This window comes from Aphelocoma coerulescens, chromosome 1A, assembly GCF_041296385.1.
Source record: "Aphelocoma coerulescens isolate FSJ_1873_10779 chromosome 1A, UR_Acoe_1.0, whole genome shotgun sequence".
Classification (NCBI taxonomy): domain Eukaryota; kingdom Metazoa; phylum Chordata; class Aves; order Passeriformes; family Corvidae; genus Aphelocoma; species Aphelocoma coerulescens.
The window spans coordinates 28,203,490-28,229,070 of record NC_091014.1 but is presented as its reverse complement, the minus strand read 5'-3'; the positions used below and the strand labels follow the sequence as shown (position 1 = coordinate 28,229,070).

The 25,581-nt window shown below is 37.9% G+C and overlaps 1 protein-coding gene across 5 annotated transcripts in view; it reads right to left on the bottom strand.

Annotated features, from left to right (window-relative positions):
* Positions 1–2,834: 2,834 nt before the first annotated feature.
* DOCK4 (dedicator of cytokinesis 4) overlaps positions 2,835–25,581 on the bottom strand; it is a 230,487-nt gene continuing 207,740 nt past the window's right edge. For 2 of the 5 annotated variants that reach the window (XM_068997410.1, XM_068997447.1), the window contains 13 exons: positions 25,002–25,088; positions 23,248–23,424; positions 20,062–20,145; positions 18,192–18,311; positions 17,697–17,818; positions 17,301–17,421; positions 16,715–16,796; positions 16,388–16,497; positions 15,072–15,239; positions 12,462–12,534; positions 9,904–10,017; positions 8,944–9,005; positions 2,835–5,942 (listed from right to left, as the gene is read on the bottom strand). In XM_068997410.1, coding sequence (XP_068853511.1) covers positions 5,517–5,942; positions 8,944–9,005; positions 9,904–10,017; positions 12,462–12,534; positions 15,072–15,239; positions 16,388–16,497; positions 16,715–16,796; positions 17,301–17,421; positions 17,697–17,818; positions 18,192–18,311; positions 20,062–20,145; positions 23,248–23,424; positions 25,002–25,088 — 1,746 coding nt within the window. In that variant the 3' untranslated portion in view covers positions 2,835–5,516. Of the gene's footprint in view, positions 5,943–7,137; positions 7,192–8,625; positions 8,653–8,943; positions 9,006–9,903; positions 10,018–12,461; positions 12,535–15,071; positions 15,240–16,387; positions 16,498–16,714; positions 16,797–17,300; positions 17,422–17,696; positions 17,819–18,191; positions 18,312–20,061; positions 20,146–23,247; positions 23,425–25,001; positions 25,089–25,581 lie in introns of those variants that run through there. The other 3 variants (XM_068997428.1, XM_068997436.1, XM_068997418.1) reach the window with 3 other exon arrangements.

The window sequence follows — 25,581 nt, the reverse complement described above, 5'->3', positions numbered from 1 at the left end:
GTGTGAATCTTCAGATTAATTTTACTGGGTGCTGTATCACATCCTTTGATTTACCACAGCACTGTATTTACAAAGATGAACTGAAAATCCCAAAAAGAAGCACAGAGGTCAGGCTGCATCAGCCTCTGCTCCAAACAGCACACCTGCAGCAAGCGCTCCTCCTGCAACACATGGCAAAAAGAGACTGGCATGGGAGTTCAGATGGACAGCTGGCTCTCCAGGGCATATTCAGAATTTAAGAGCAAATCATTGCACAAGTTACATCCCTTGAATGTAAGGTGGCCCAAAGATCCAGAGGAATGGTCTCTCAAATCAACTTAGGCTTAAAGGGTAGATTCACCATTTCTTCCCTGCCCCTACCCATGCTCAGCAACTCTAAAATAAAACCTACACCCCCCACCCCATGTGTCTACCTGGCGTTACTTTCTCCATGAAAACATCAGGAAACAAGGCAAAGGATTGCCATTTATACAACATGCTGGGACTGAGCCTCACGCTTTAGCAACACCTCTTGAATTTTAGTAAATTAGCTTAGTCCCTGTCCTTGAGCTATTGGTCCATCTGTGAACACAAACAGGAGTAGCTTTACAGGTAAACTTCCCCTCAGCTTTTGTTCCCAAAGCCCTTGCTGACAGTCCCCCCTGGGAACAGTTGCTGTGCTGCATCCCCTTCCGGCTGTGCCTTTGAAATATTCCCCACAGGAAAGGCTGAAGTAGCTCCTCGATGATGGTCTTTCTTTTGAAAAGCAAGAGGAAACACTTCAAGGGAAGTCAGTGAGGTCAATAAAAACCAGCAGTGTTACTAGTCTCTCACATATAAGCAAAAATGTAATGCAGAGAGTTCCTCTGCAGAATTTTCCAGAAGTAAAATAAATTGGAATACACAAGTGGATGTAGTTCCAATAGCAAATCAGTGATGTAAAACATTTAAATATTTAACCAAAATTTCAGTAGCTTATGAGCTATCAGAGAAGCTATTTGCTATGAAATTTGGACATTGATTTGCTCCCTAAAAATACTGAGATGTTAATTGCAAAATGCACTATTAGTTATGCACTATGAGTTAAGAAAATAACTGTTTAGCAGGGAAGTATTAGAATATTTTGCAGGGTTTTGCTATTTAGAAACTCTTTTCCTTTGCAACTCATGACAGTCAGTCTTCTCTATCCTCTGGGGAGCCATAGCAAAAGAGAAGGCCCACCTCTGAGGCCTTTTTAAATTAAAAACACCCCCTATTTCTTCAGGACTTCCAGCTTCTCTTCCACTCCAGTGGAAGCTCAACCAGTAGTTAAGCTGGTATAACATCATGCTACAAAATAGCCTAAAGAAATATACTTGATGCTTCAGTTTCAGGTAACATTTCAGTTTCTCCCACAGTTATGTCTCCTGGCTGAGTCAAAACATATCTGGATTAATTGTCAGGCCATCAAGGGTTTTGCCTAAGTTTTACTTGCACTCCTCTTTTTTTTTTTTTTTTTTTTTTTTTTTTTTTTTTTTTTTTTTCCCCCCTACTGTTGACCTTCTTTTCCCTTCTTCTAACACAGTCTTCCTGGGATGAACATGAGTCAGTTCAAAATGAGTTCTGAACTTTGTCCTTAACACAAGGTCTAACCTGGGTAAGTTTGCCCAGCTGTGCCTGGAAGGCTCATGTCATAGGTTGCATCCCCACTGAAGTCCAACAGCCCTCAGCCTGTCAAAACAGACCCACCAAGTTCTTTACTGAGCAATCAATTAAAAAAAAAATATTTAATTTTCTTTCTTCAGCAGCCTTATTTTACCACCCAGGATGAGTCCCTAACCTGCTGCTTATTGCACACATGAGGTATGCAGCTCTAAACCTTTCCTATGCCTGAGGTTTGAATAGTTTAGCTGTTTAATCCCCAGATTTTTTTTGTTAATGTTAGCCAAACTAATCATTCTAGTTTCTTCTATGAAATATAAGTCAAAAGTTGAATTAAAATGTTAAGGAGAAGATAAAGACAAATTCAATTAATATGAAAAGGGCTTTCACCCACAGAATCTAGTTCAAGGGCAGAATCTCAAGGGATCCAGTGGCGACCTTCCACAATGTCCCACCAGATGGGACTTTGCCCTTTGGCCAGCATATGTCAGGGCTTTGCCTGAATCATCAGAAATTCCAGCAACCAGCAGAGTTCTGGAGCAAAGATCTCAATCTGTCAGCACCTGAGGTTACTGAGACAATGCTGCTACATGCCTCAATGACCACAGTTATATTCAAAACAAGATGCTTTTCATCATTTATACCTCAGGCACTGACTCCTGCCTATTGGTATGGTTTTGCTCCATCACTGTTCTTTTTGCAGGTGCTGTTGGACAATCAGTGAACAAGAAGGATGGTCAGGCAGGAGAGCAAGGTGCCACTATCATACAGAAGATTTACACATAGCTATACCCTGTTCTGTGTGAACAGGGCTGTAACTGCACTGCCCTGAAACCTTTACTACGAGGGGTAGCTTCAGCTTTGTGCTTCTTTGAGGACACAGCAATTGGCCTGACACAGCATCTGACCTGGGACATCATAACTGAGTTCACTCACACTATGGAGCTATTATGCCATCATAAGAACTAGCCTGAACTGCATCATTTCAAAGCCAGCCAGCCAAGTTTGAGGCTGTTTCTCTGGCATCCCAGAGACACCAGCATCTCAAATATGGTATTTGAATACAAGATTATGTCACCTATTATGCACACATTGGCTGACATTCAAGCTATTGAATGGTAAGAGCAAATCGTTCTCATTGGTCTTCCTGTATGAGCTTCTGAATTACTCACCATCATCCAGAAAGTGATAAAATTGTATTTATGACTACTACATAAAATTCAAACATGACCTTTATTTACATTAGGTTTTCAAGCAGTGGGCTTTGCAACATACATAACAAAATTTCATACTACATTTTTTATAGGTAATCAGGTTGAAAAACTGATCTACAGAATCAATTTGTCAAAACTGGATAAGCAGAAAATGTGTCAACTCGGCTTAAGAGTACTCTGTCAGTTTTACACCATTTTCTATTGTTCAGAGTATTTCTGATGTCCTGGTTATAAAAACAGAATGCTCATGCAGGTTAATTTACAGTGAGCTCTCTAGTACATTTTATGTTCTTCACTTGTTCAGAAGAGCATGTCAATACTCTCCCCACCTTGTCTCACAAAGCAATTACGGGTCCAAATAGGGAGAAAACTCGAGCTATCAGGAGATTTTTAACAGAAAAAAAAATAGATTTAGCAAGGCAAGGAGTCAGAACTTTCATTCTCTGACTAACTGAATTAGAATCTCTCATTCTGTAGAAAACAAGTTGTACTGTAAAGATTAAACAAGTTCTTTTATTTCATACTAACATTATGCAGCAACCAATATGAGTGTCTAGGTAAACAGAGACTTTGTGAAATGTTTTGCTGCAAAGCTGACCAATAATGCACGCAAATGATAAAGTCATCAACTCTGCTTACTGCCAGAAATAAAAAAAAAAAATGGCTTCAGGAGCAAATAACACTGATTCATACTGTACTGTGCTCAGGCACTAGCCAATAAAATCTATTAAACTACATGGGTGGAAAAAAAATCAGAGCAGCTTTGTTATCTTACTTGTGACACCTTATTTAAATTTCAGGCATTACTTCTTTATATCAGCATAAATATGTAGCCTTCTACAAGTTTTATGATGTGGTTACAGAGAAAAATGTTATAGTAGAAAGCAAGAGCTAGTTCAAGGAATTTCAGACTTTGAAATCAGCAAGATACAAAGCTAAAATTCATATGTTCCTTTTCAAGTTATGAATACTTTCACTAAAACATAAATATTTTAACATATATTATTTTTTTCTGACATTCAAAATTGTAAAGTCAATATGGCAGAATTATTGTTAAAAGCACATATTTACAAATATTCTTTTTTCCATACATAAAGTATTTGGCATAATTATAACAATATTACTGCATACACAACTGTTTGCTTCTTTTTCACATAATGGTACACTCCTTATTAAAATTTACCAATTATGTACAAAAATACTTGAACATTTATTATAGAAAACTTCTATAACTACTGTCAACAGCTTGTAACTGCTGAAGGTTTAATTGAGAGAATATAAAAAAGTGGTCACTTTCTTCCAGTTAAACTATCAACAAATCAAACACAGCTAAGATCAACATGAGCTTCCCAACAAAAGAGGGAGAATATATTTAACAATATGATTTAAAATGCAGTTCACACATCTGTTCCCAAGCACATTTAAACAGTCAATAAAAGAAAGAGGATACAAAACGTACATACAGAAGGTGCTTTTGTTTCCCTTCCCCTCCACATTCCTATGTCTTGGCATTAGCTTTCCAGAGCTCTTCAGATGCCAGTCACTATAATACAACCTAAGGCCAAACACCATTCTCAACAAAAAAGATGATGGTGATGAACTCAAGCTAAAAAGCAAATCAAAAACCTGGCTCCAATGGCACATACACATCCAAGGAACTGTTCAGATTTTTTGCTAGATTTTTTCAAAATTATTAATGACCTTCGCAATTAGCTTTTGAAACGTATGGATTGAAAACCAGCCATTTGTATTTTTGAAAACTGGCTCATTTAGTGAATTGCCTTGTTAATAGTCAGTAGTGGCTCTTGTACATAAGTTAAATGAACAATTCAGTTGTACCTGTTTCATACACGGATTGTATTCTAGGGTGAACTTTCAAGAACAGCAGAGAGCCTTCACTAGGAAACCGCTAGCTTTGAAAAAAAACCCCCAAACTTAAAAAACAACAACAAAAATACATTAACTGGAAGAATAAAAGTAAATTGCACCTCAAAAAGGAAAAGGATGTGTCAGGTACATACACTAATGGCACAAAACCTTATCGGGATTCACCAGAATGGTGCTGTAATGCTGAATGAAATACAGGTATTTTCCCATCATAAAAATAACATAAGCCAAGTGTGTGTTTCAAAAATTCCAAACCACATTCTTACAACAGTTCTGTGCTGTAAAACTTGCATTATATCTCAGTTTTGCCACATACATTTGAAATGACCAACCTGTTTATAAGATAAGAGAAACAACTTCCAGCCTACTTGCAGAAACATCCTAGTCTACAGACTACTTTGTTAGAAAGCGTGCATTTATCTCTAGTAGTAAAGATCCAGTCAGTGTATTCTGCATTTTGTAAGAAGCATTCAGCTAACTCAGATGAGAGTTCTAAGGTTTTAGATTTAATTTTTTAAATAAAAACAAAGTACAAATAAAAGCATTTATCAGTATTCACCACCATGAAATTAAAAAAAAAATCCTCTCATTCATGCTTCCTATAATATCTGGCAACCTAAATTAGTAATTTCATTTCAAATGTGCAACATAATATTAATAAGCATTTCGAAATTACTCAAAATAAAAGGTGGACAAAATATTAAAGTGCCTAACTAAATGAGTTTTACCATTTTTAAAAAATATTATTTCTTAATCAGTAAAGAATGTGTTGCAATTAAATATAAAAGTGGCTTCTCATAGCTGAGAGACTTTGCGGGGCAGAGGCCTGGGCCGGGGAACCTGCTCAGTCCTCCTGCTGCTGTTTTCCAGGTTGTTTGGCCGAACCAGCTGTGGCTTGGGTGGCAGTGCCGGAGGGTCTGCGGCGGGCGGGATGGAGAGGCTGTGAGGTAGAGGAACGGGGCGTTTCAAAGTCCGCTCATACACGCTGTAAGGTGGCGGGGTTTTGCTTTCTTTTCTCACAGGCTCCTCAGAAATGCTGTAGCTTGGGACAGTCACTGCTGGTTCGCTGCCTTGGCTTTCAAAGCCTGATGTCTCTGATGTGCTACATCGGCTGAGTGAAGAGATGCCGCTGCTGTAACTCCCTGACAGCGCCGGGGAGTTGGATATGAGCCCCGAGGAATGATACTCCACTGGAGACGGTGTGAATGATTGCACAGACCCCTGCTCAAAAGAAAGGGCAGAAGAAGAATTTGCCTGGCATATAGGAGGAAGAGTGTTTCTGTGCTCAGACTGAAAACATACATAGATACAGTGCAGGTACTCTGAGCTTTGACAAACAGAAATGGTTGTGCTCCTGTTTAATCAAGACCCGGTAAGAAACTAATAAAAAGCTCATTTCAGTAGTGCCTGGGTACACTTTAGATAGCAGCCATGCCAGTAATTCATATAAGTGGAAATAAAACTGTTTTTAAATGTTATCTTCCTATCATAATACCCTGGAAAAAATCTGGAAGTCTTTTGAATGCACCCTTAGTTTTCCCAGATGGAAGTGGAATGCATCACCGGGTGCAGGGCATACCTGGGGGTGTCCTGCCCCCTAACGCCAAAGCCCAGCCACTGCTGCTACTGCAGGCTCTTATATCCCAAATTCCGTTTCCAAAGCTTTTCCTCACAGCTTTTAGTGCATGGCCATGCAGTGATAAGTGCATTTACATCATGACATCATTTCTGAGTGTACCATAAAACCAGTGTCAGAGGGGTAAGTACAAAGCAGGTGTCAAGGTAAGAGCTGCTGCTGGGTGCCAGCCCCCTTCTCTGCTGTTCCTGCTCATATTCAGGGCAGCAGCAGATTGGTAGGAGATTAAAGCATCACCACCCTTCCTCTACCGCATCTCCCAGGTGTTCCTTAGACACACAAACACAACACACCACAGGGACAAGGGCCATGTGGAGGGCACAGGTGGCCAGTGGCTGCACCAGCAGTCTCACAGGTCAGTGAGGGATGGTGAGAGACTGGGAGCTGAGGGCCCAAGCAGCAAAGACAATGCTGACGATGAATAAAGGCAGGGACAATAAAGGCCTACCTACAGCTATCGAGCAGTTCTATTCCAGTGAAGCAGCTTCAACTGAACACTGTAAAAGGTTAGCCCATACTTTCCAAGTTGAAAAGTTTTTGCAACATATCTAATTATGACTGGAGTCACCTGAGACAATCCAGACAATCCTGAGACAATCCAGGACTCAGGCTAAAAAAGGGATGCAGAAATCACAAAAGACAAATTGCTCACTCCCATTCTTGTTAGACTGGTTGACACTCAGCTGCTCAGCTTGAGGTGAGAGTGTGAGCCATGCAACAAAGGAGGGGAGTGAAGGAAGAGGAGAGGGGGCAGGGGTGTACAGAGCTGACTGCACTGACTTTTTTCTGTTGAGATAATTTTAGTTATCCATTTAGGACTGGATCCACAGAGCACTGAAATCAATGGAGAAAAAAAATCTTCATTTACATCAGTGGGTTTTGTATTAGGATGGTTTTTCTCTGGCAGCACACCATTAGAAGAAAGGCTAAAATCTGAGCCCTGTATACAGCTATGGAAAACCAGAGCAAATTTTATTTAAAGCTCAACACTTGGTGAAGACATTTCAGACTTTCTGAGGATCCTGTTTAACTATTAGTTTCATGTTCCATTCCTTTTCACGTGAGGAGGCTGCAGCTGCACTCCTACTCCCACAAACATCCAGGGTCAAGGTTCTAGGCACACTTGGCACTTGGATTAAGTGACCATATATCTTTTTAGGACCTTTGCTTTTGTCATTCAGAACAACAGTAAATATATGTAAAGCCTGCATGGGTAAGCACTTGGTTTCTGACAGCAGTGCAGACTGCTTTTAAAAGTAGCAAGTAACAGTCTAGACACCAAAACAGTATGGAAATTCATGGATGCTCAAAGTGAGATCCAGCAGTTCTCAGAAGTATATTGGACTAGCATTCCTCTTCCAAGCAGCAATGCAGACTTTGGCTGTAAAATGCTTAAATTCTGTCCAGACCTATAGAAGAAGAATGTTAGGACAAGCTTCAAACATCCCTAAGAATCATCAGTACTGTGTCCATTCAGGATGAAAAGGAAGAGTAACTCATCTTTGTACAAGATCCTAATGTTCTAAAAAGCTTCCTAGTAAGCAATTAGGACAAAACCAGGGATTGGTGCTCACTTCAGCAGAATGGTAATACAACTATGGGGCATTCTGATGGTCAGCAGAATTGCTTTGTGATGAATTTGGACCACTGTGCAGACACAAGCAGAAATGTTACATGCTTATGGGAAGGCAAACATGACAATGACTGTGGACATGTAATTATGGACCTCAAGGGGAAACGAAATATTTTGGGGTGCTGTTTTCCTCCTCAGGCAGTGTGTACCTCTGCAGTATTAGTTAGGCACTGGGTTGCTGAGGGGTTACTTTGGCAGGGCTGCCTCCCTCTGTCCTTGCATCTGAGTGCCTGAAGCACCAGTCATGTTCCTTTCTATTTGCTCTCCTTCCACGTGGTTGACTCTTGTATTTCTACCTGCAGAATCACCTCTGCTTCAATGGAGTGGCAGAGGCTATCCCCAAGACCAATGTCACGTGCTCTGCCAACACCAGGGTTTGCCTGGAATAAGCAGGCTGCATGTTTGTGTGCTTCAGTGCTTTGGAAAATACAGATTTCCCAGTCAAGTTTTTCAACAAAAAAGTGGGTACCCATATGTGGGTACCAACACACACAAATATCTTGAAATAGAAATAAAACCTGCTCAGTTTAGCCTGGATCTCAAATTACTTTGGATGTTTAACTGCCAGAGAAAAACCAGTGCTTATTCACAGCCTCTGCTTAATGTTTCCTACTGGCAGGTGTCAAACTACTTACAACTTCTTACAACCTCCTTGGATCATCCTGCAGAGGAAACGGATATTAAAATGATTGAAGCAGGGAATACTCTCTAACAGACCCTCTAATCTAACAGCTCTGAATGTTGGAAGAATAAGACAAATGGGTTGTACAACAGGTTTTCCTTTGCTGGAACCTCCCCTTCTTCCACACTGGAGACAGAATACTGGTTTTTGTATAGGTGTATGAAAAGAAAACATAATATAATCCCAAATAATGTACATTAAATATGTACCATCTACCCCACAATACACAAGATCCATCCCACAAAGGCAATTCACTGCAATAAGACAGTACCTTCATTGGTGATCTGCCAGCAGGAGAAGGGGAAATGGAGGCTATGTGTCTTGCTGGTGACGCTGTAAGGTTAGAAAGATTTCAGTGCACTTGTGGCATTACAATTTTCACTAGGAAATCATTTTAAGTGGATAGGAGATCATTCAATACATAAGCATTATCTCTAGTTCCCTTGGCCAATGGCTGTAAATCGTTTTAGAGGTCTTGTTTATTTTACTTTGTTCTCTGGATTATCTTGCAGTACAACTTAGTTTAAGAAATTTCTGCATCTGCCTTTTCTGACAACTTTTATATCACTGTAAATTGATTTATAATCCACCAAATGATAACAAGTTAAAAAAAGAGTCAGTATAATAACTTTTCCCTTTTTGTTCTTAATAATATATTATGTATTTGTAAGTCAAATAAGGAAAATAGAAAATACATAGTATAATTATATCAAACATTTACCTGAAAATGTACTAGAAATATGCCTGGACAAACTCAGAGGCATAAGTATAATATGCAAAAAGTTTACTCATTCCCTTGAGAACAATTATATTTATAGCATCACTTGAGCAGCCTTTCCTTTAAATGGAAATTAATCTTTTGAAAGGCAAAATGGTTATAGTAACAGAACTCATGTACTTTTGTGATTGCTGTGCACTTGCTGGCCAGTAAGATTCTTTGTGGTTAATGATCATTTCCGATTGCTAACCTACAATTATCATAAAATCACAAGACTAAATTTGATCATCCTTCCTCATACTAGCAGGAACTGTCTGAAAATTATCATTCATTAGTGAAGTATTGGAAACTGCAGAGAACATTAATGAGATGAAAATACCTGCAGAGGCAGTTCTACAACCCTTCATGTAAGAAATCGAATAATAAATTAACCTGCCCAAGAAGTTAAACATTAAACAGAGTGGAAAGAATCTAAGCCCTCAAGTACTGGATCTGAAATGTTCATTAACTCACCAGTCTGTGCAGGTCTTGGTGGTACAGGAGGAGATACAAGCTTTCCACTTTCTGATGTGTTTCTGGCTTCCTTCCCACTATCCAGGCTCCAGCTGCTGGGGGTGGAGTTTACAGCTGGAAGAGAATGAAAAAACTGTCATAGGCATCAACACTTCCAGTTCTCTGACTTGCCTTTATCCATGAGGGTAAAAATAGACAAAACGCCTAAGAATTCAATAAGCATGCCTGAAAAGCTCTCATGATTACATCTGCACTTGCAAAGCTCTTAAATAGCAGCTGTCAATCTCATGGATGCCTGATGGATGCACCTGGCCCTCAGGTCAGTTTGTGACCAGCAGTGGCAGCCATCAACAGCAGCAACAGCTGAGATTGCACTCTGGTGCACTGCAAATCCAACCACAAAGGGAGCTAAGCTTGAAACCTGTTAATATAATCAGTTTATCTTTGCACCAGACTCCTATTTAGAGGTTTCCAGACAGAGGGGAATAGACTATTCATACACTGTTTCCATTAAATCATTTTATATACAGAAGGGACTAGAGAAAGGAACTTGCCAAATTCCTATCAACCTCCTTCACAAAGCTTTCTGTGCTAACAGTCTTGTGTTCCCTGCATACACTACAAATTCAGAATTGAAAGAAGGTGGAAAGAAGGGCACAAAATGGAGGGAGTGAAAACTGGAAGAAATTAAAAGTGTCTGACAGAAAAAAATATCAAATAAAGAAATTATTATGGACTGAGAAAATTTCTATACACTGTTAATATCTGCGGTCAAGGATCTCTGCTTGATCATGTGAATTGCCTATCACCTTGACATGCATAAAATTGGCTGTTTTCTTTGTCTGTGTTGCCCTGACCAAATTCTTTGATTTTAACTGAATGATCCCATAAAGTCTGGAAGAGCTTCCTTGATAGAACTGGATTATCTCATGTCATCAAGAAGTCACTAATATTGGAAAGAAGTCAGACAGACAGGGAATTTAACATGGACAGGACAAAACCTAATTTGAAAAACACAATCATTATACCTTCTGAGGAAAAACAAAAGAGTTGAAAATAACTGCTTCAAACTTTCCCATTCATCTCCCAAATACACCACCAAAAAAATCCCTCACCTTAAAAGCCTCAAACCTCTTTCCCTGCCATGTCAGTTTCCTTCTTGTTTACTTATTTCAATTGTGAGTAGAGAATCACATGCAAGGACCCTGTGTTATTTACAAAAATGAAACGAAAAAGCGAAGTATTGTTGCTAAATGATGACATCAAGTATCACTATTGTAGCCCCTCTGAGAGCTCTCAGGACTGCAATCCTACTGCACACCAGACTTAATACAGTAAGTACAGTAAAAATAATACTGGTCTCATATCTGAAACAATATTGTCACAGTATAATTGCACTTTAGTTGACCCTGGGATCAATGCACAGAATAATCTGGTTTTTAGAGGATCATTTTGCTTTGTTATTGCCAAAATATGCAATACGGTATTTGCTTTTATTGTAAGCTGTCACCTAACAGTATGGCTTTGCCCTCATCCTAAAATCTGGCACCAGACCTAGGTACTTCAGTGCCTGAATCTCTTGACAAGCCAATTTTTTTGAGTCATCCAAGCACTCAGCCTTCAGGAGAGAATACTTCATTTTAATTATTCTGTGATGTACTTGGCTGCATAGGCCAGTGGAAAAGTTTTGCTATTTCCATGTTAAATTATTTCATATATTTTTCAGTCCTGTGAAAAAATTCCACCTGTATTTTCATAAAATGTAAACACAAAAATACCTATAAACCCCAGCTCTTACTAAAGAAAATCTGATTCCTGGTCAGTTCTTATTACAGTATATTCTTAAAATAGTTACTTTCTATACACTTATTTTACTGTACCCTTTATTCAGCATACCAAGAAGATACCATAATGAAATGAGCATATTATAGACGTGAGGCACATAATGAAATCATGGCGAACAATTACTATGCCAAAAATATTGGATTTCCCCATGTGCAAAATTATAAGAGGCAATATTTTTTATGTGGAAAAATAGATTTCTCACTTGCCCTAATTAAAAACAAAATCCCCAAAAAGCAAGAAACCACAAACTGATGCTTTCAATCAAAGTGTAAGCAGAAGCACACACAGTTGTATTTGGTAAAGAGGAGTTGCTGGTACCAAACTTTAGGACTCTGTTCATCTCTTTACCTTCTGGAGAGTGGCACAGGCCCCATTCTCCAGAAGCTGGCTTTTCACCTCATATGTCTCTCTTGAAAAGCAAAAAGGACAGGTCTCACAGGCAGCCTGCTGCAACCTGCTTCTCCATCACCCCCTCCTGCAAACTTCTGGGCCTTATTTGAGTGCAACACTCAGTTCCAACACCATGTTCTCCCCTTTTTGACGAAGTGTTTTGAAACTTAGATTTGTTAGCACAATTTATTTAGTCAGTTAGAATGCTTTGACACTTGGAGATGACAGTATGCACTCAAAAGAACTGGCATTCGACATGAACATGATGGAGTAATTAAATTTTCCTTCTTCCAAGACTGGCATGTTGCAGCATTTCCACTGACCTTTGTCAGAGCCGGGCAGATTGGAATCACTTCGTGGCAAAGCACCATCTCCAATATGATTAAAGAGCATTCTCTGTAAATTGAGAACAGCATGGTTTACACATAGCTGCTGTTGTATTTCAGTAGCCTTTAATAAAACAAATATATTTTTTTATTATCCCCCCACACCCCTAGGTCTACTTTGGAGGTAGAGCGATAAACATCACACAAGAACATAAATTTTAATAATAAATAAAAGTTTAATAAAAGTATGTGTTTAATAAAAGTTTAATAAAACTATGTGTATACAGATAGGGAGTAGACCAGTTATCTGAAAACTGTACACACAGAAATTGGAGGGAGGATTATTATCTACTGAGTTCTGACAGTTTCCAGCACCTTAAAAAACATAATAAAGCTCACTCCTAAAGAGATATCTTAATAGATAACTAAACAAATAGAATGATAGATTTGCAATAATTTCATTACAGAATCAGGACCTGAACAAGATAATAATCAAGTTATGGCTGTTACCTAAAAAAAGCATTGAGTATTGTTTTCCAACCCTGACTCATTTGGTAGCAGTCTTCTTACATCTCCTGTGGGTAAGAGCTGACCCATAAAACATGTCTGTCTTTCCTTTTCTTAAAATTCATTTTGTTTACAAATCGCAGTAAATTGTGGATACAAAAATGCTGTTAGCAAGAAATTTTCCTGCTTCTTTCTAGGCCCATGAGAGGCTTTTCTCTCTCACAAGGATATTTGCAGAGTTCTGTAAACTACGAACACCTGCGACCTTGCAGAGCTTTGTTTATGGTACAGTAGAAAAATATTTTGACAATGGATGTTTTAGGATTTTAGCCAATCACCCCCAAGGGGTGGCTGATCCTTTGTCCAATTAGACTAAGAAAAAAGTCTATAAAAGAACTTGTAAAATAATTAAATAAATGAATCTTGCTGCACAATTCCTGCCTGCTGGATCTCTCTCTTCCTCCCTACCACTGTGGGACGCAGTGATAGTAAATGTATGAAAAAAAATTAAAATTCTACCATTTATTTCCTTTGGCAGCATTCAAATAATCCATGGGTCACTAGTGTGCCTTGAAAACATATGTAAACAGCATACAGTTAATCCTACAAGTAAGTCAGATGTACTTTTCAGAGGAAATGGGAGCAGAAAAACTTCACTTTTTTTCTTACTTTTTTTTCTTTAAAAGCAAGGTCAGATAATCAGTGAAATCCAAATAAAAATCCTATTATTGTGTCTCTTTCCAGTGTTCACAGAGGACCGTGCCAAGCTGGTGAGGCACTATGCTGTGGTTCCACAAGATGGCAAACCCAGCTGCAAAGTGATCATCATTGATCTAATATGTTGCAGCTTCACGTTACACAATGAGGAGCAAATAACTTGAGCCCAATTCAACTTCACTTTAAACATCTCAGAGACAGAATGCTTTGGTAGACTTTGAGCTACAGTAGGTTTGCTTTATTAGAGTCATACTGGGTCAGGTAATATCTCTTTTCCTGGAGTTACCATTAAATTTAGATGGTATAACTACATATGTACTCTGATGTGACAGAAAGTGTGATCATATGTTCCTGCCTGGTCTGGATTTCTGGATTGAATGTTCACTGCCTAGTGAGTCTGCAGTGCACTCGGATGTGGTGGACAAGTGTTGAAGCCCGTTTTCTGTTGCAAAGGGAAAGAGCAACGGCTGAAAAAGCAACTGAAATTGGAGGAGATAAAGAGACAAAAGCAGAATGAAATACAGAGCAACAAAGACATACTAAAAAGAATGAAATATAAAACCGTATGGAAGAACAAGAGCAATCACAGGATGTTTAATGACACGCAAATAAAAACCCCAAAAATGTGAAATTCAAAAAGCTTCACTAGGAAGAATAATAGTGCAAAAACTAAGGAGGCTTGTTGACCAGTCAGTGACAGCAGGCATTCCTCTTCAGAGTATGGGAAGAGGTGGAGAGACACTGTACAATCAGTCAGCCAGAGATCACAAAGCAAGCACAAATGGATGTTGACTAAAAACAGCTGTACATAACCTTGAGCATTGATTTCAATGAGGAAGCGGATGCAGTACTGCTGTGGTCTTGTTCTGTGAAGTCCATTAAACTTCCTTAAATAAGGTAGCTATGGCCTGAAAGACTTGAAGTGCAGGAATTTGCCTGTGTATGTCATCTCTCCCAGTTGAAATACTAATGTAAAAATTGCTTTCATTAAGCTGTAACAAAGTAATTCATAAATGGGTGGTCCTTTCCTCTCAGTGTGAAGCTCCAACCAAGACTGCTGAAATGGTGTTTGAATAAAAGTAGAAAGGACAAGAAACAGTTTGAGCAGCTAAATTTAAATGAGAGTTGCAGGTATCTCTAAGATATCTCCTTACAATTGTCCTGAGGAATTCTTTTCCCCTTTATCAGAAGGCAGAGAATCAGGATTTTGTTTCTGATCACAGTCTATTTTTACTGCTGAGGGAACAGCACACTAGAGAAAGAAATTTCACCTTTCCCCAGAAATATATCCTCATTTATGATTATATGGAGAGAAAGAAACCATCAGACCTTCTCATCTTTGAAATATACTTCACTGTATGAGCAAGTTAATTTTCTACTTACCCTCTCATGGGACACTGAGGGTAGAGACAGATTGGGAGATTTTCCTGCTGGGCGAGTCTCAGAGAGAGCGGAGACTGGGCCTACGAGCTCCTCAGCCTCCCTTATGCAATCTCGGATAGAGTGAGGGATAGAAGTCGCATTCCACTTGGCAAAGCAAGAGTTTGTAGTCTGGGAGCAAAAATGGGATAATTTTTCTTTGCGGCAAACTGTAAAACCGCTTTATTTAAAGAGCATCTCCTGATCTTTCCTGTCTGTTGTCTTGGCTCCACTACCAGTGACGAAGTGGTCAGTAGATCTATCTGCTGTAAGTAGTTCCTGAGAACTGTCCTTAAGTCTGGCTAAGCTTCAGTATTACTTCTTAAGCCCTCAGGTAATAGCATGAAGACTTAAACAGAAAAGAGATTAAAAATTAAATCAAGAGCCAATTCAATAACTGAAGAAACAAGGGAGTAGAAAAGAACAAATGAGAAACCAATAAATAATTTCTAAAATAGAGAACCCTGGAGCTGGTTTTTATCAGAGGCAAAACTTCTGGTAGACATGAAAGTGTTGAAAGGAGAGCCTTTAACCTGTATGTATGTTCTCATCTTTCTCAGCTTCAGCAAAAGGTGCATTGTGTGATGGCAGGGATTAAAACAGCAGCTGTGTTAAAGAAAAGCACTTTAGGAAAATAGGTCCATTAAGAAGAAAAGACGAAATATGGATTCAGTATTGGCCAGCTTTCCAAGCTCATGTTGCATTTCAGAATACTCAAAAAATACATGTTTCATACAGACCTATGTAACAGTATTTTAAGGCAAGAACACAATACATACTTTTCTCTGGAGTAACAAAATGTCTATCATTCTTTTCTGAAACTACATTGAAAAATAAGAATTGCCACGGAATAGGTTATTATCTCACAGTGGCTAGGATTTGCTTCCTCAGAAGAAATAAAGGGGAGCTCAACAAGGACAACTGCCATGATAACAGTTTTTCATTTTTTGTCTTCTTCCCTAGATTGAACAAATGGTGTTGTTCCACACAAGCAGGATGTGTCATCTGGTAAGTCTCTGCACCTCTCTCTCACTTCAGTGAGTAAATGTAAGAAACAGACCTACACCTAAAGAAATCAAGCAGAAATGTGAACAAGCACTATGTATTCTATTCACATCTCTTACATCTAAAATATTTTAGAGTATTTTCTTATAAAAACGTAAAAAACCCCTTGAAAATTTACAACAATGAACAGACACTGAATCTGCTCAAAGTTCAACATGTGCCTTTACTGTCTTCTGAGCTATTTGTGCTCTGAGGATTCCCAACAAACTTCTTACCTGAGAAGTTTCTGAAGGAGTAGGGTAGATGGCACTGCAGGGCCTCTCTCTGGGAGACAGGCAAGAGTTTTCTCGGGAATGCTTATGTTTGTCAGACAATAGAGGAGAAGCTAGAATGTAAATGTGTCAAGTGATTAAATTCATGCAGTGAAACTCAGACATTTCAATTCTATGCTTATGACAAAAAATTCCTCTGTCTCCAATAATTCAGATTCCTCAAGTAATTGGCTAAATTTGATGTCTGACCAGTGACATCATGCAGAAACTCAGCTGTGTAATGTATCAAGAGTCATTTAATATGGCTTACCACAGCAGATGAGCACTGACCTCTGGCACTGGATGGGGCAGAACTGGTCACGTTAGGTGAAGCAGAATGAGTAGAACTCAAGCTTGAGGTAGACGGACTAGGCTGTGTATAGAAGAGATGCTGTTGTTACCACATCACACTTACTGGTTTGGAAGTCAAAAATTTATAGCATAATTTTCACTAGAACAAAGAATTTGTAACTTCTTAGAATAGTTTATCAGTAATTCAAAATAGCAAACCAGTATAAAGAACATTATCCTAGCTACAGAAAGATATAGTAAAATACTAAATAAATAGAAATATAATTAATACAGTAAAATAATTACATCACTATGTGACAACTGGACAGAAAGGTTTATGTGTCAGATGACTTTGCATCATAGTCCATTGCTACTTATTACATTTGTAAAAAATTAATACTCTTAATTTAAACAAGAGAAAACAGTTACATAAAAAAATTATTTCTAAGTGACGAGGTTAACTAAAGATTTGGTTTTTAAAAGAAGCATAAGCAATAGCTTTGAGATTTCTGAATGAAATAATAGAAGCATTAATTTAGTAAATAGAAAGATTCTGTATAGTTTAAAGAATGACACTAAATTATACCTGCATGTTAAAAACTTCATCTGAGCTTTCCGACTGCCCAGTGATGTTGCTGACTTCAGCAGAAGCTTGGGATGACAGTGATGAGGATGAGTATCGATTGACAGCTGGGTAACTCAAGGGGCTATCATAAGAATAATGAAGTATAAAATGGTTAACTCTAATTGTCAATCATCATTTCTCATGTGAGAACAGCACATGTTTATTAATCTTTAAATTTTAATTGGGGGAGGGGAGGGGGGAGAGAGAGAGAAAGAAGGAGAGAGAATACATGTACCAGCTATTCAAGGCTGAACACACTTCAGCCAGACCATACAAGGAAGCATGCATGTAATGGAAGTATTTATGGGTCATCTTCCAAGGGTAGCAAAAATATGTCATTACTAGTATTTAACTTGCCTGCGTCGTGGTATTACCCTGGTAGCATCAGGGCTCATAGAAACAGGTACGGAATTCCGGCATACACGAGGACTTCCATTTGGGAAATGAACAGGGCTCGCTTGTACACAGGCAGAAAATTCCTGGCGAGTTATTAAAAGAAGATTAATCAAAATGAACATAATATCATTAAACATTTTGTAAGATACAGATATGTAGGTAACTATATATAAATGTAGTTATATTGGCACTTTGAATCAGCTTCATCATCAATACGAAAAATATTTTAACTTTTCACTACTGATAGTAAAATGTGGCTATTAGTAAAATGTGACTACTTTTCTCTGCGTGGTATGGGAAGTTTATGTTTCTCTTTGCTTTTTTTTTACAAGGAGGCTACAAGCTGTAATGGGGACAAACAACCAGAAGATGTCACTGTTTGTTGCTTGGGAAAATGAACCAACCCTTAACACAGCCGAGCAGTCTCCTGGTCTACCCATGCACCTGCTCACGTACCTGTATTCCCAAGCTTGACTTCATCACAAAGAACTGATCCACCAGCTTTTTGTGCAACGGCCTCATGTCCTGTGGCACCACCTTCTCATGCACCGCCAAGCCAAATTCTAGAATTTGGGCCTGCAGAAAGGGAAAAAGTATTTTTGTTCCATTTTCTTTAAGCTCTCATCACTAATTAAAAAAAAATCCAACAAAATGCACGTTGCCTTAAAAATATCTGTCTAAATCTCTGGAAGACCTGTAACCAAACAAGGCCTAGGACCAAAAGCAGTAACACACAAGAGGATATAATGCCTCTTCCCATTCAACTTTCCCAAAGGTTTCACCTATGCAAATTCAACTGTAATACTAAAAAACACTATGGATAACATAGTCAAAACTCTGACTAAATGGCAACTTTACGAAGGAGCATCCTAAATAAAAGCCATTTTTTATAAGAACAGCTGTAAAAAACATGAAACAACAGCAATGGTCACATCCACCAGAGACTCTGTAATATATTTGCAATGAATTCCATGATCCCCTATCCTATTTCAACTCCCCAGAGACATCCGTTAGTGGTGGCTTAATGTATACTCTTGACACAAGGCATGACAAACTTCAGAATCACAGTGCTAAAACTTTAATCTTGCTCAAATTTGATCACATGCATTCAAAACATTGAATTGGTTATATGAGGAATCAGATAAATTTAAAAACAAAATAGCTACAGTGTGCTGTAATATCTTTGGATGAGAGCTCCTGGCTGATGTTTTCACACAGCCTGAGAGCAGGCACGCAGCTGCTCAGCATCCCTGACCTTGGGTGAGGACTGCAGCAGATCCATTCACACACACAGCCACCCCGGCCCTTCCAAATGCTCTGCGTTAAATCAGCTGTGGGTGCCAGAGAGGGTTTAGCTGCTATTACTTGGAACCCACATTTTTAGTACAGGAAGTTATTAACTCCTGTTTTACATTGTAAAGATTGGTGAGATTAACTGCAGCTTGAAAAAATAAAATTGTAATGTCAATTACGATACATTGTCTCAGTGAAATTAAAGTGAGCTCAGTGAATCTCTTCTGATTTATACTGTCTGAGGACCTGTCACTCGGCTGATCTGAGCAAAAGATGCCACAATATTGATGAAAAATGGAATTTCCATCTTGCCAAATTCCATTCCTGTGACCCTTTTTATTCCAAGCCGGCAATAAAATTTGAAACTTCAACATGCCACATAGAACAAAAATAGATAAATGCCAGTTAAGAAAGCTGAAATATTAGTAAATCTTAGATTTAAAAAAAACTCGGTATTTTCAAATGGAAACACCTCGGGTTTGAGGCTGATAGGTCATTTTCTTATAAATGAATGGAGAAATAATGCAAAATATATAATGCATAGAATACTCATCTGCTTAATATATCACTTTGTATTTATTTCACTGTCTACCTACTTTGGCAATTACTACTAGATATCATTCATTGCAAGAGGATTTTGAATGGTGTTTTGCTCTTATGGCAAACCTTGTAGTGAAAATATTTTTCTGTAACATTGGTAGAGTACAAATATATGCTGAAGCCATCAAATGTTTCAATGAAATAATGTTTATTCTGTAGTAGTGACTTTGTGTAAATATAACACACTCACTCAACCTGTATTTTACACAAAATAGCTTGAAGTGATTAAGGTGACGGTGGAAAGGACTAGGGGAAAAAATACTAACGTGGTCCAGAAACTTGCTTGTATAGAAAGTTGCTCTCTACTTGGAATCTAATTCAGAAAACACTGAAGACCACAGGGCAATTATTAACCTCCGATATTTTTTATTTGGAGACATTTTTAGCTAGAACAGCTGAGCAGGCCACCTTTTCATTCTTTTCCCCATTTTACCTGCTCAAGCATCAGTTCTCTCAAGCGTGTGATCTTCTCTCCATCCTCTGGATGGTTCAAGATGTATTCTTTGACAAAGAATGCCTAAACAGAATAAAATTACAAAGTAAAACAAAACGAGTAAGAACACACCACTTTTGTTTCTTTTTTTAAAAAACCAAGTCTCTAGGTAATATTTTCCAATGTTTTCAAAGTTCCTTTCAACTGCAATAATGGGTAATACATGTTAAATAAGTAATGAATCATATAGTCATTGGTGGAGACTATAGGCAAAAATATGTGGCCACTCTCATATGGAATTTATGAGTTGTTCAATATCTACGACAGATCCTGAAGCAAAATCTGAAGCCTGCAAATCAGAGTTGAAACCAAACACAGGTCACATGAACTAAATATCTCTTCCCCAGTATTGTGACACAGAAGTTTCAAGTAATTACAAAGAGTCTGCTTTTCCTCTCTCTTCATTCTAGGCCCTTCATTACTCCTTAAATGTCAAGACATCTTGACAACAGCGTCAAGATGGAACCATACGCTATTATGGGCATTGAAGCTGTGACACTATCTTCGTACTCTCTCTTAATATAAATAATATTTTGAAGAACTCACAGTGCAATGACGTCAAGAAGATACACTTCGCACTTCAGGAGCATCTGACCAACATCCAGCTGTGTTAATGAGCTTACATGACTTCCCAGTCCATCTCCAATGCTCAAATTGCACCAGTTATAATACCCCAAAGTCATTTTACCAACCAGCAATGCTCTAGACATAGCACTCCCCCGGTCCGTTCAAGACTGCATCTTTCTTAATTTAGCAACTATTCTCCTCTGCAAGGGGATTATATTGAGCTTACAACAATTCTTGACAATACATTTATTTCACATGGTCCTTCCCCTACAGATAAGTAAATTATAAGAAGTCATTTTTAAATTGTTAAAAGGAGCCCTCTGATACTTGCTAAAATCCCAAACTCCAAACTTCTGCCAGCTGATGGGTTTTTTCCCCTCAGCTACAAGCTAAATGTTCTTCCAATATCAAGCAGGTGGTGTCCTAGTCGTTTTGGTTTTATACAGATCTATAATTAGATACAGATATGTGAGTTATAGACATGATTAGATTATTAGAGTAATAATCTAACTTCAAACAAATTCACAAATACTTATTAGAATTTGGCTAAATCCAGTAACATTTTTGGAACCAATGGCTTGCAATAATTCATCATGAAAGGGCTTCTACTCTTATAGCACATGTGAAAGGAAATGTAAGCTATAGTACAAATTGCAGTTAAGAGGTGTTAGTGGGCACAAAAACAACTCTTCATGTTTTCCAATAGTGTTTAGGAAGTTTTTTTAAAAAATCAGTGGTTCAGTCTACAGCCATTTTTTTAGCATACATAAAGGTGCTACATAACAACTATTACTTATTTAAATTTCCCTGGAATCTGTTCCTGTACAGAAACTAGTGAATGGATAGCTTTAACATCTGCAATACAAAGGTGCTGAATAATTAGAGATAGCTGCTTTTCCCCCGTCAGAAGAGAAAAAAAATACAGGAAAAACTTTCAAGAGGAAAAAGGGGGAAGAAGGAAGACAGAATCAAGAAGGCAGCAAATGGTCAAAGGACACTTCTTAAAACTTGGAAGCTGCTGGAAGGGAAGGGAAGGAAGATATTGGTAAAGACATGGTCACTCTCACCTCAAGACCAAATGCTCCAAGAATGACTGAACTTTGAGCTTTGTATAGGGCAGAAGGGAAAAGCAAGTGAAACAGGGAAAACATTTACAGAGAATGGGATAACAAGAAAGGTAGAAGATAAGGACTGGCAAAACAACAGGAAGACATAAAAAGCCTGAAGAATGGTCAGGCAAAGAGAATTAGAGTGAAATGGAAGAAAAAAAGCCTCACAATAATTGCTAACATTTTAGATGTACACAAAACAAAATTGCTGAAAAGTCCTATTTTAGTATAGCGAGGGACAGAGGGCAGAAGGGAATCAAAACATGAACACTGTCTAGGAGATCAAGAATTACAGCCAAGGACAACAATAAGGATCAAGCTAGAACCTTTGATATGCTTGTGAAGAATGGAAGCTGTGCAGAGACACTGAGCTAGCTCTGATACTGCTAATTCAAACCAGACATAGTTCTGACATGACTGTATTTCTCCAGGGACTCCCCTCATCGTGCTTCACTATGCTAAACAGTTTAGTTGTTGTTTAAAGGCAGTTAGGAAACATCAAAAATGTTACTGCTTTGCTTCAGTCTCATAATTTTCATACCATGGCAGTTTTGAAGACAGATTCTAATACTATGCTGGACTTAATTACTTGTAGTTTAAGATGCAGTTTTATCAAATTTAATACTGTTGAGTAAACACTGAATCTCTCAGCCTTTGAGACAAGTGGACAGAATGTTATTCAACTCGACATTTTCAAAGGAAAAACCAGCAGACTCAAGTATTTCTAAGACTATTAGGAGAAAGAAGAAGATCAAGTTGGGCTACAAAGTTAAAAAAACCTTTCTTTTTACTTCACTTTCAAAATTCCACAGAATTTTGTGCAAATACAGTATCCCAAACATTTAAGGTTCTCCAGTGATTAAAAAATTATAATAATGAGGAACAACTGTTGGAAACTAATCCAGTGTTAGACATTTCTAAATTGTATTGATTCTTTTAAATCCCCTTCCCCCCTCCCCCAAAAATAGCTTTTCTTAAAAACTTGGAAAAGAGATACAAGAATGATCTAGAAAATTACGATTCTTCACGATAATGAACTTCTTGTTGAGAATTTTTATATATAGTATATATATAAATAAATACTAGAATATTATTACAAACAAATAAATTTGCTTGTTGGCCAGAAGTAGCTCCTGTCCTAGAATAGGCAATGTATTATAATAATTTACTTACAATTAACCATTTAATTGAAAATCTCCAAACAAATCACTGAAGAATGCAGGGTAACTGTGAATTGAGTCATCACTGGAATAAGTTTATGGTACTGTGTGCAGCAAAATGGTTATTTCAATAAACCTCATCTTTAACATTACCTAACCCAAAGCTGCAATATAGGTATAATTATAACTATTATTCATACAGCATTTTCTGTCCTTAATTCATAAAGAGGAGCTGCATCTGTACAGGGAAAGAAATCGGATTTTTAATAAACAGCAAGTAAATTGCTTACCTCTTGGTATCTAGCAACTCCACCATTAACTGCTGCATCAATGACCCCATTTAGACACATTGTGAGAGGGTTAATGTTCTGCATCTGTCGAGTTTGACACTGACTAATCAGTGTTCTTAACTGCTGGTTCTTATTTTCTAAGACTTCAATAGCATTCTCAAGAGGACTCATTTCCACCTGGAAGAGGAGTGAAAAACATTGCAAACAACTTAAATCTTCAGTTGAAAGAAGAAATATATTGCAGGTAATTTTTGATTTCTTAAAATAAAACAAATATTATTCTATATCCTAGAGTCCTGGGACAGAGAAAATACTTCTCACCTGGGGAAGAGATTTGATTTTATCATGTAATTAATGATCAAAATAAACAACAGTCACTCTTTTGTAGATTCATTATCTGACCTTGAGAGAAGACCCAGCCCTTGCTGCAAAACATTCACATACTTTCGGCCAGTGGTGGAACTCTTGGAATTCAGGATTAAACTGTTGTTGGTAACTTTACCTACAATGGGCTTGGGGTTGGGGAGCTTCACCAGTTTAAGGGTACAGAGCAGAGCTGAAGTATGGGTGAGTTTGTTTCCCCACCCAAATTGAAGTCAACAAGAAGACTTTACAGATAGGAAGTCGGATGTAAGCTTTGAGCTAAAATGGTGATCAGGTTATAGTCAAAGGCAGCCTTGAGCAGGATGTGCCTCTCATCTCTTGAGGGTGGGGAAGTTCTTTCACAGGTAGTGTGAACTGAGCAATGGGAAGAGTACAGGCCTGCAGCTGCTATAATTTACCAAAACATACAAGCACAAATCCCAGTCATGACCTCATACATGCCCTGGACAAAACGTTGCCGTTTACTTTTGGAAATGGTGACTATAATGGTAACATGATAGTAAACTGAAGGTCTTCGTATTAGTGGTCATATTAACCTAGTAAGGACTCAGCAGGAGTCAACTGACAAAATTTCTCATGTCACACAATTTTTTGATTTTTACTGAACTCCACTTTTGGTTTTCTACAGGAGAATGTCAAGATGGTGAACACATGACATTTTCCTGCTATTATAAAAGAAAAACACAACAGAGTTTTAGAGAAAATCAGTTGTACTATGGTATCTTTATATTTAATGGGACTATTCGAAGACTGGCTTTGACAAGAAGGAAAATAGTTGTAGATGTTACACTCCAGGTCTCAGCAACTGACCAATCATTTAGAGATCTTTATGGGAGGAGCACTCCTCCAAATATATCTGGAATCTATTTAAGGATTTTTCAAGAAATAGAAAAAGCAAGGAGAAGAAATTACAACGTGTCAATAATAGACTGGTACATTAGACCCTATTCCTACAGGTTCTGTTCAGTAGCTCATAACATTTATTATAGTACAGGAACTTGGAGAATGTTTACTTTTCCAGGACACTGAAGGATACATTAAGCTATAGATATTCTAAGTATTAAATGTTACATGATGCTGAGTTTTAAGGAAGTAATTTTCTAACATTAAATGCTGCCCATTATTGTTCTCAACTTCTTTTTCCTCAACTGTTTAAATGAATCCTAAGGGTGGTTCTTAATAATACTTTTCAAGACAAGAGAAATCAGAAAACTCGATATACTTTGTAAATAATTTTGTTGTAGCCACATTGAGACCTTGGTCAAAGAAATTACATATGTGTAATAAATCTTAGAGCAGTTCATTGAATGACTTATGATTAAGGAAGTAAACCAACCCACAATACATACTGACACGAGTCTCATACTCACCACTTCACGCTTTTCTACTTCAAACCAACGAGATATTCCAGGTAAACTCTGCACCAAGATCAGCGTGGTTCTCTCTACCCATAGACTCTAAAATATATAAAACCAATTTATTTCCCTATTTGATTCTGTATCTTCCTTAATTATTACCAGTTTTCTTTATGAATGCCTTCATTAAAGTAACAGTATACATTAAAAAAAAAGTACTAACATCCAATTTCCTACTGAAATGTCTATCCCATAAGCCAATGACACTCCCTTTTCTCCATACTATCTAGGTCTTAGTACTAAGCAGTAATTTCTGCTGATTCTTCACTCCTAAAATTTATTATATGTTGTCCCCAAATCTCCAAAAGTGACTCACAACTGAATTGGTATTTTAATATTTATTTTCTGAACTAACATCTGAGAAGAACAAGAGTTCAGAAGCAGAACAACTTACAGATCACAGACCATGATCAGCTCCCCTCTGTGATGCCCTACCTGAGATTCCAGAATGCATAGCTGATGGGACATTCAAATGTACTACTGGTAAACACTTTGTGCAAGAGGTTTGTGAAATGACAAATCAACACACAAGATT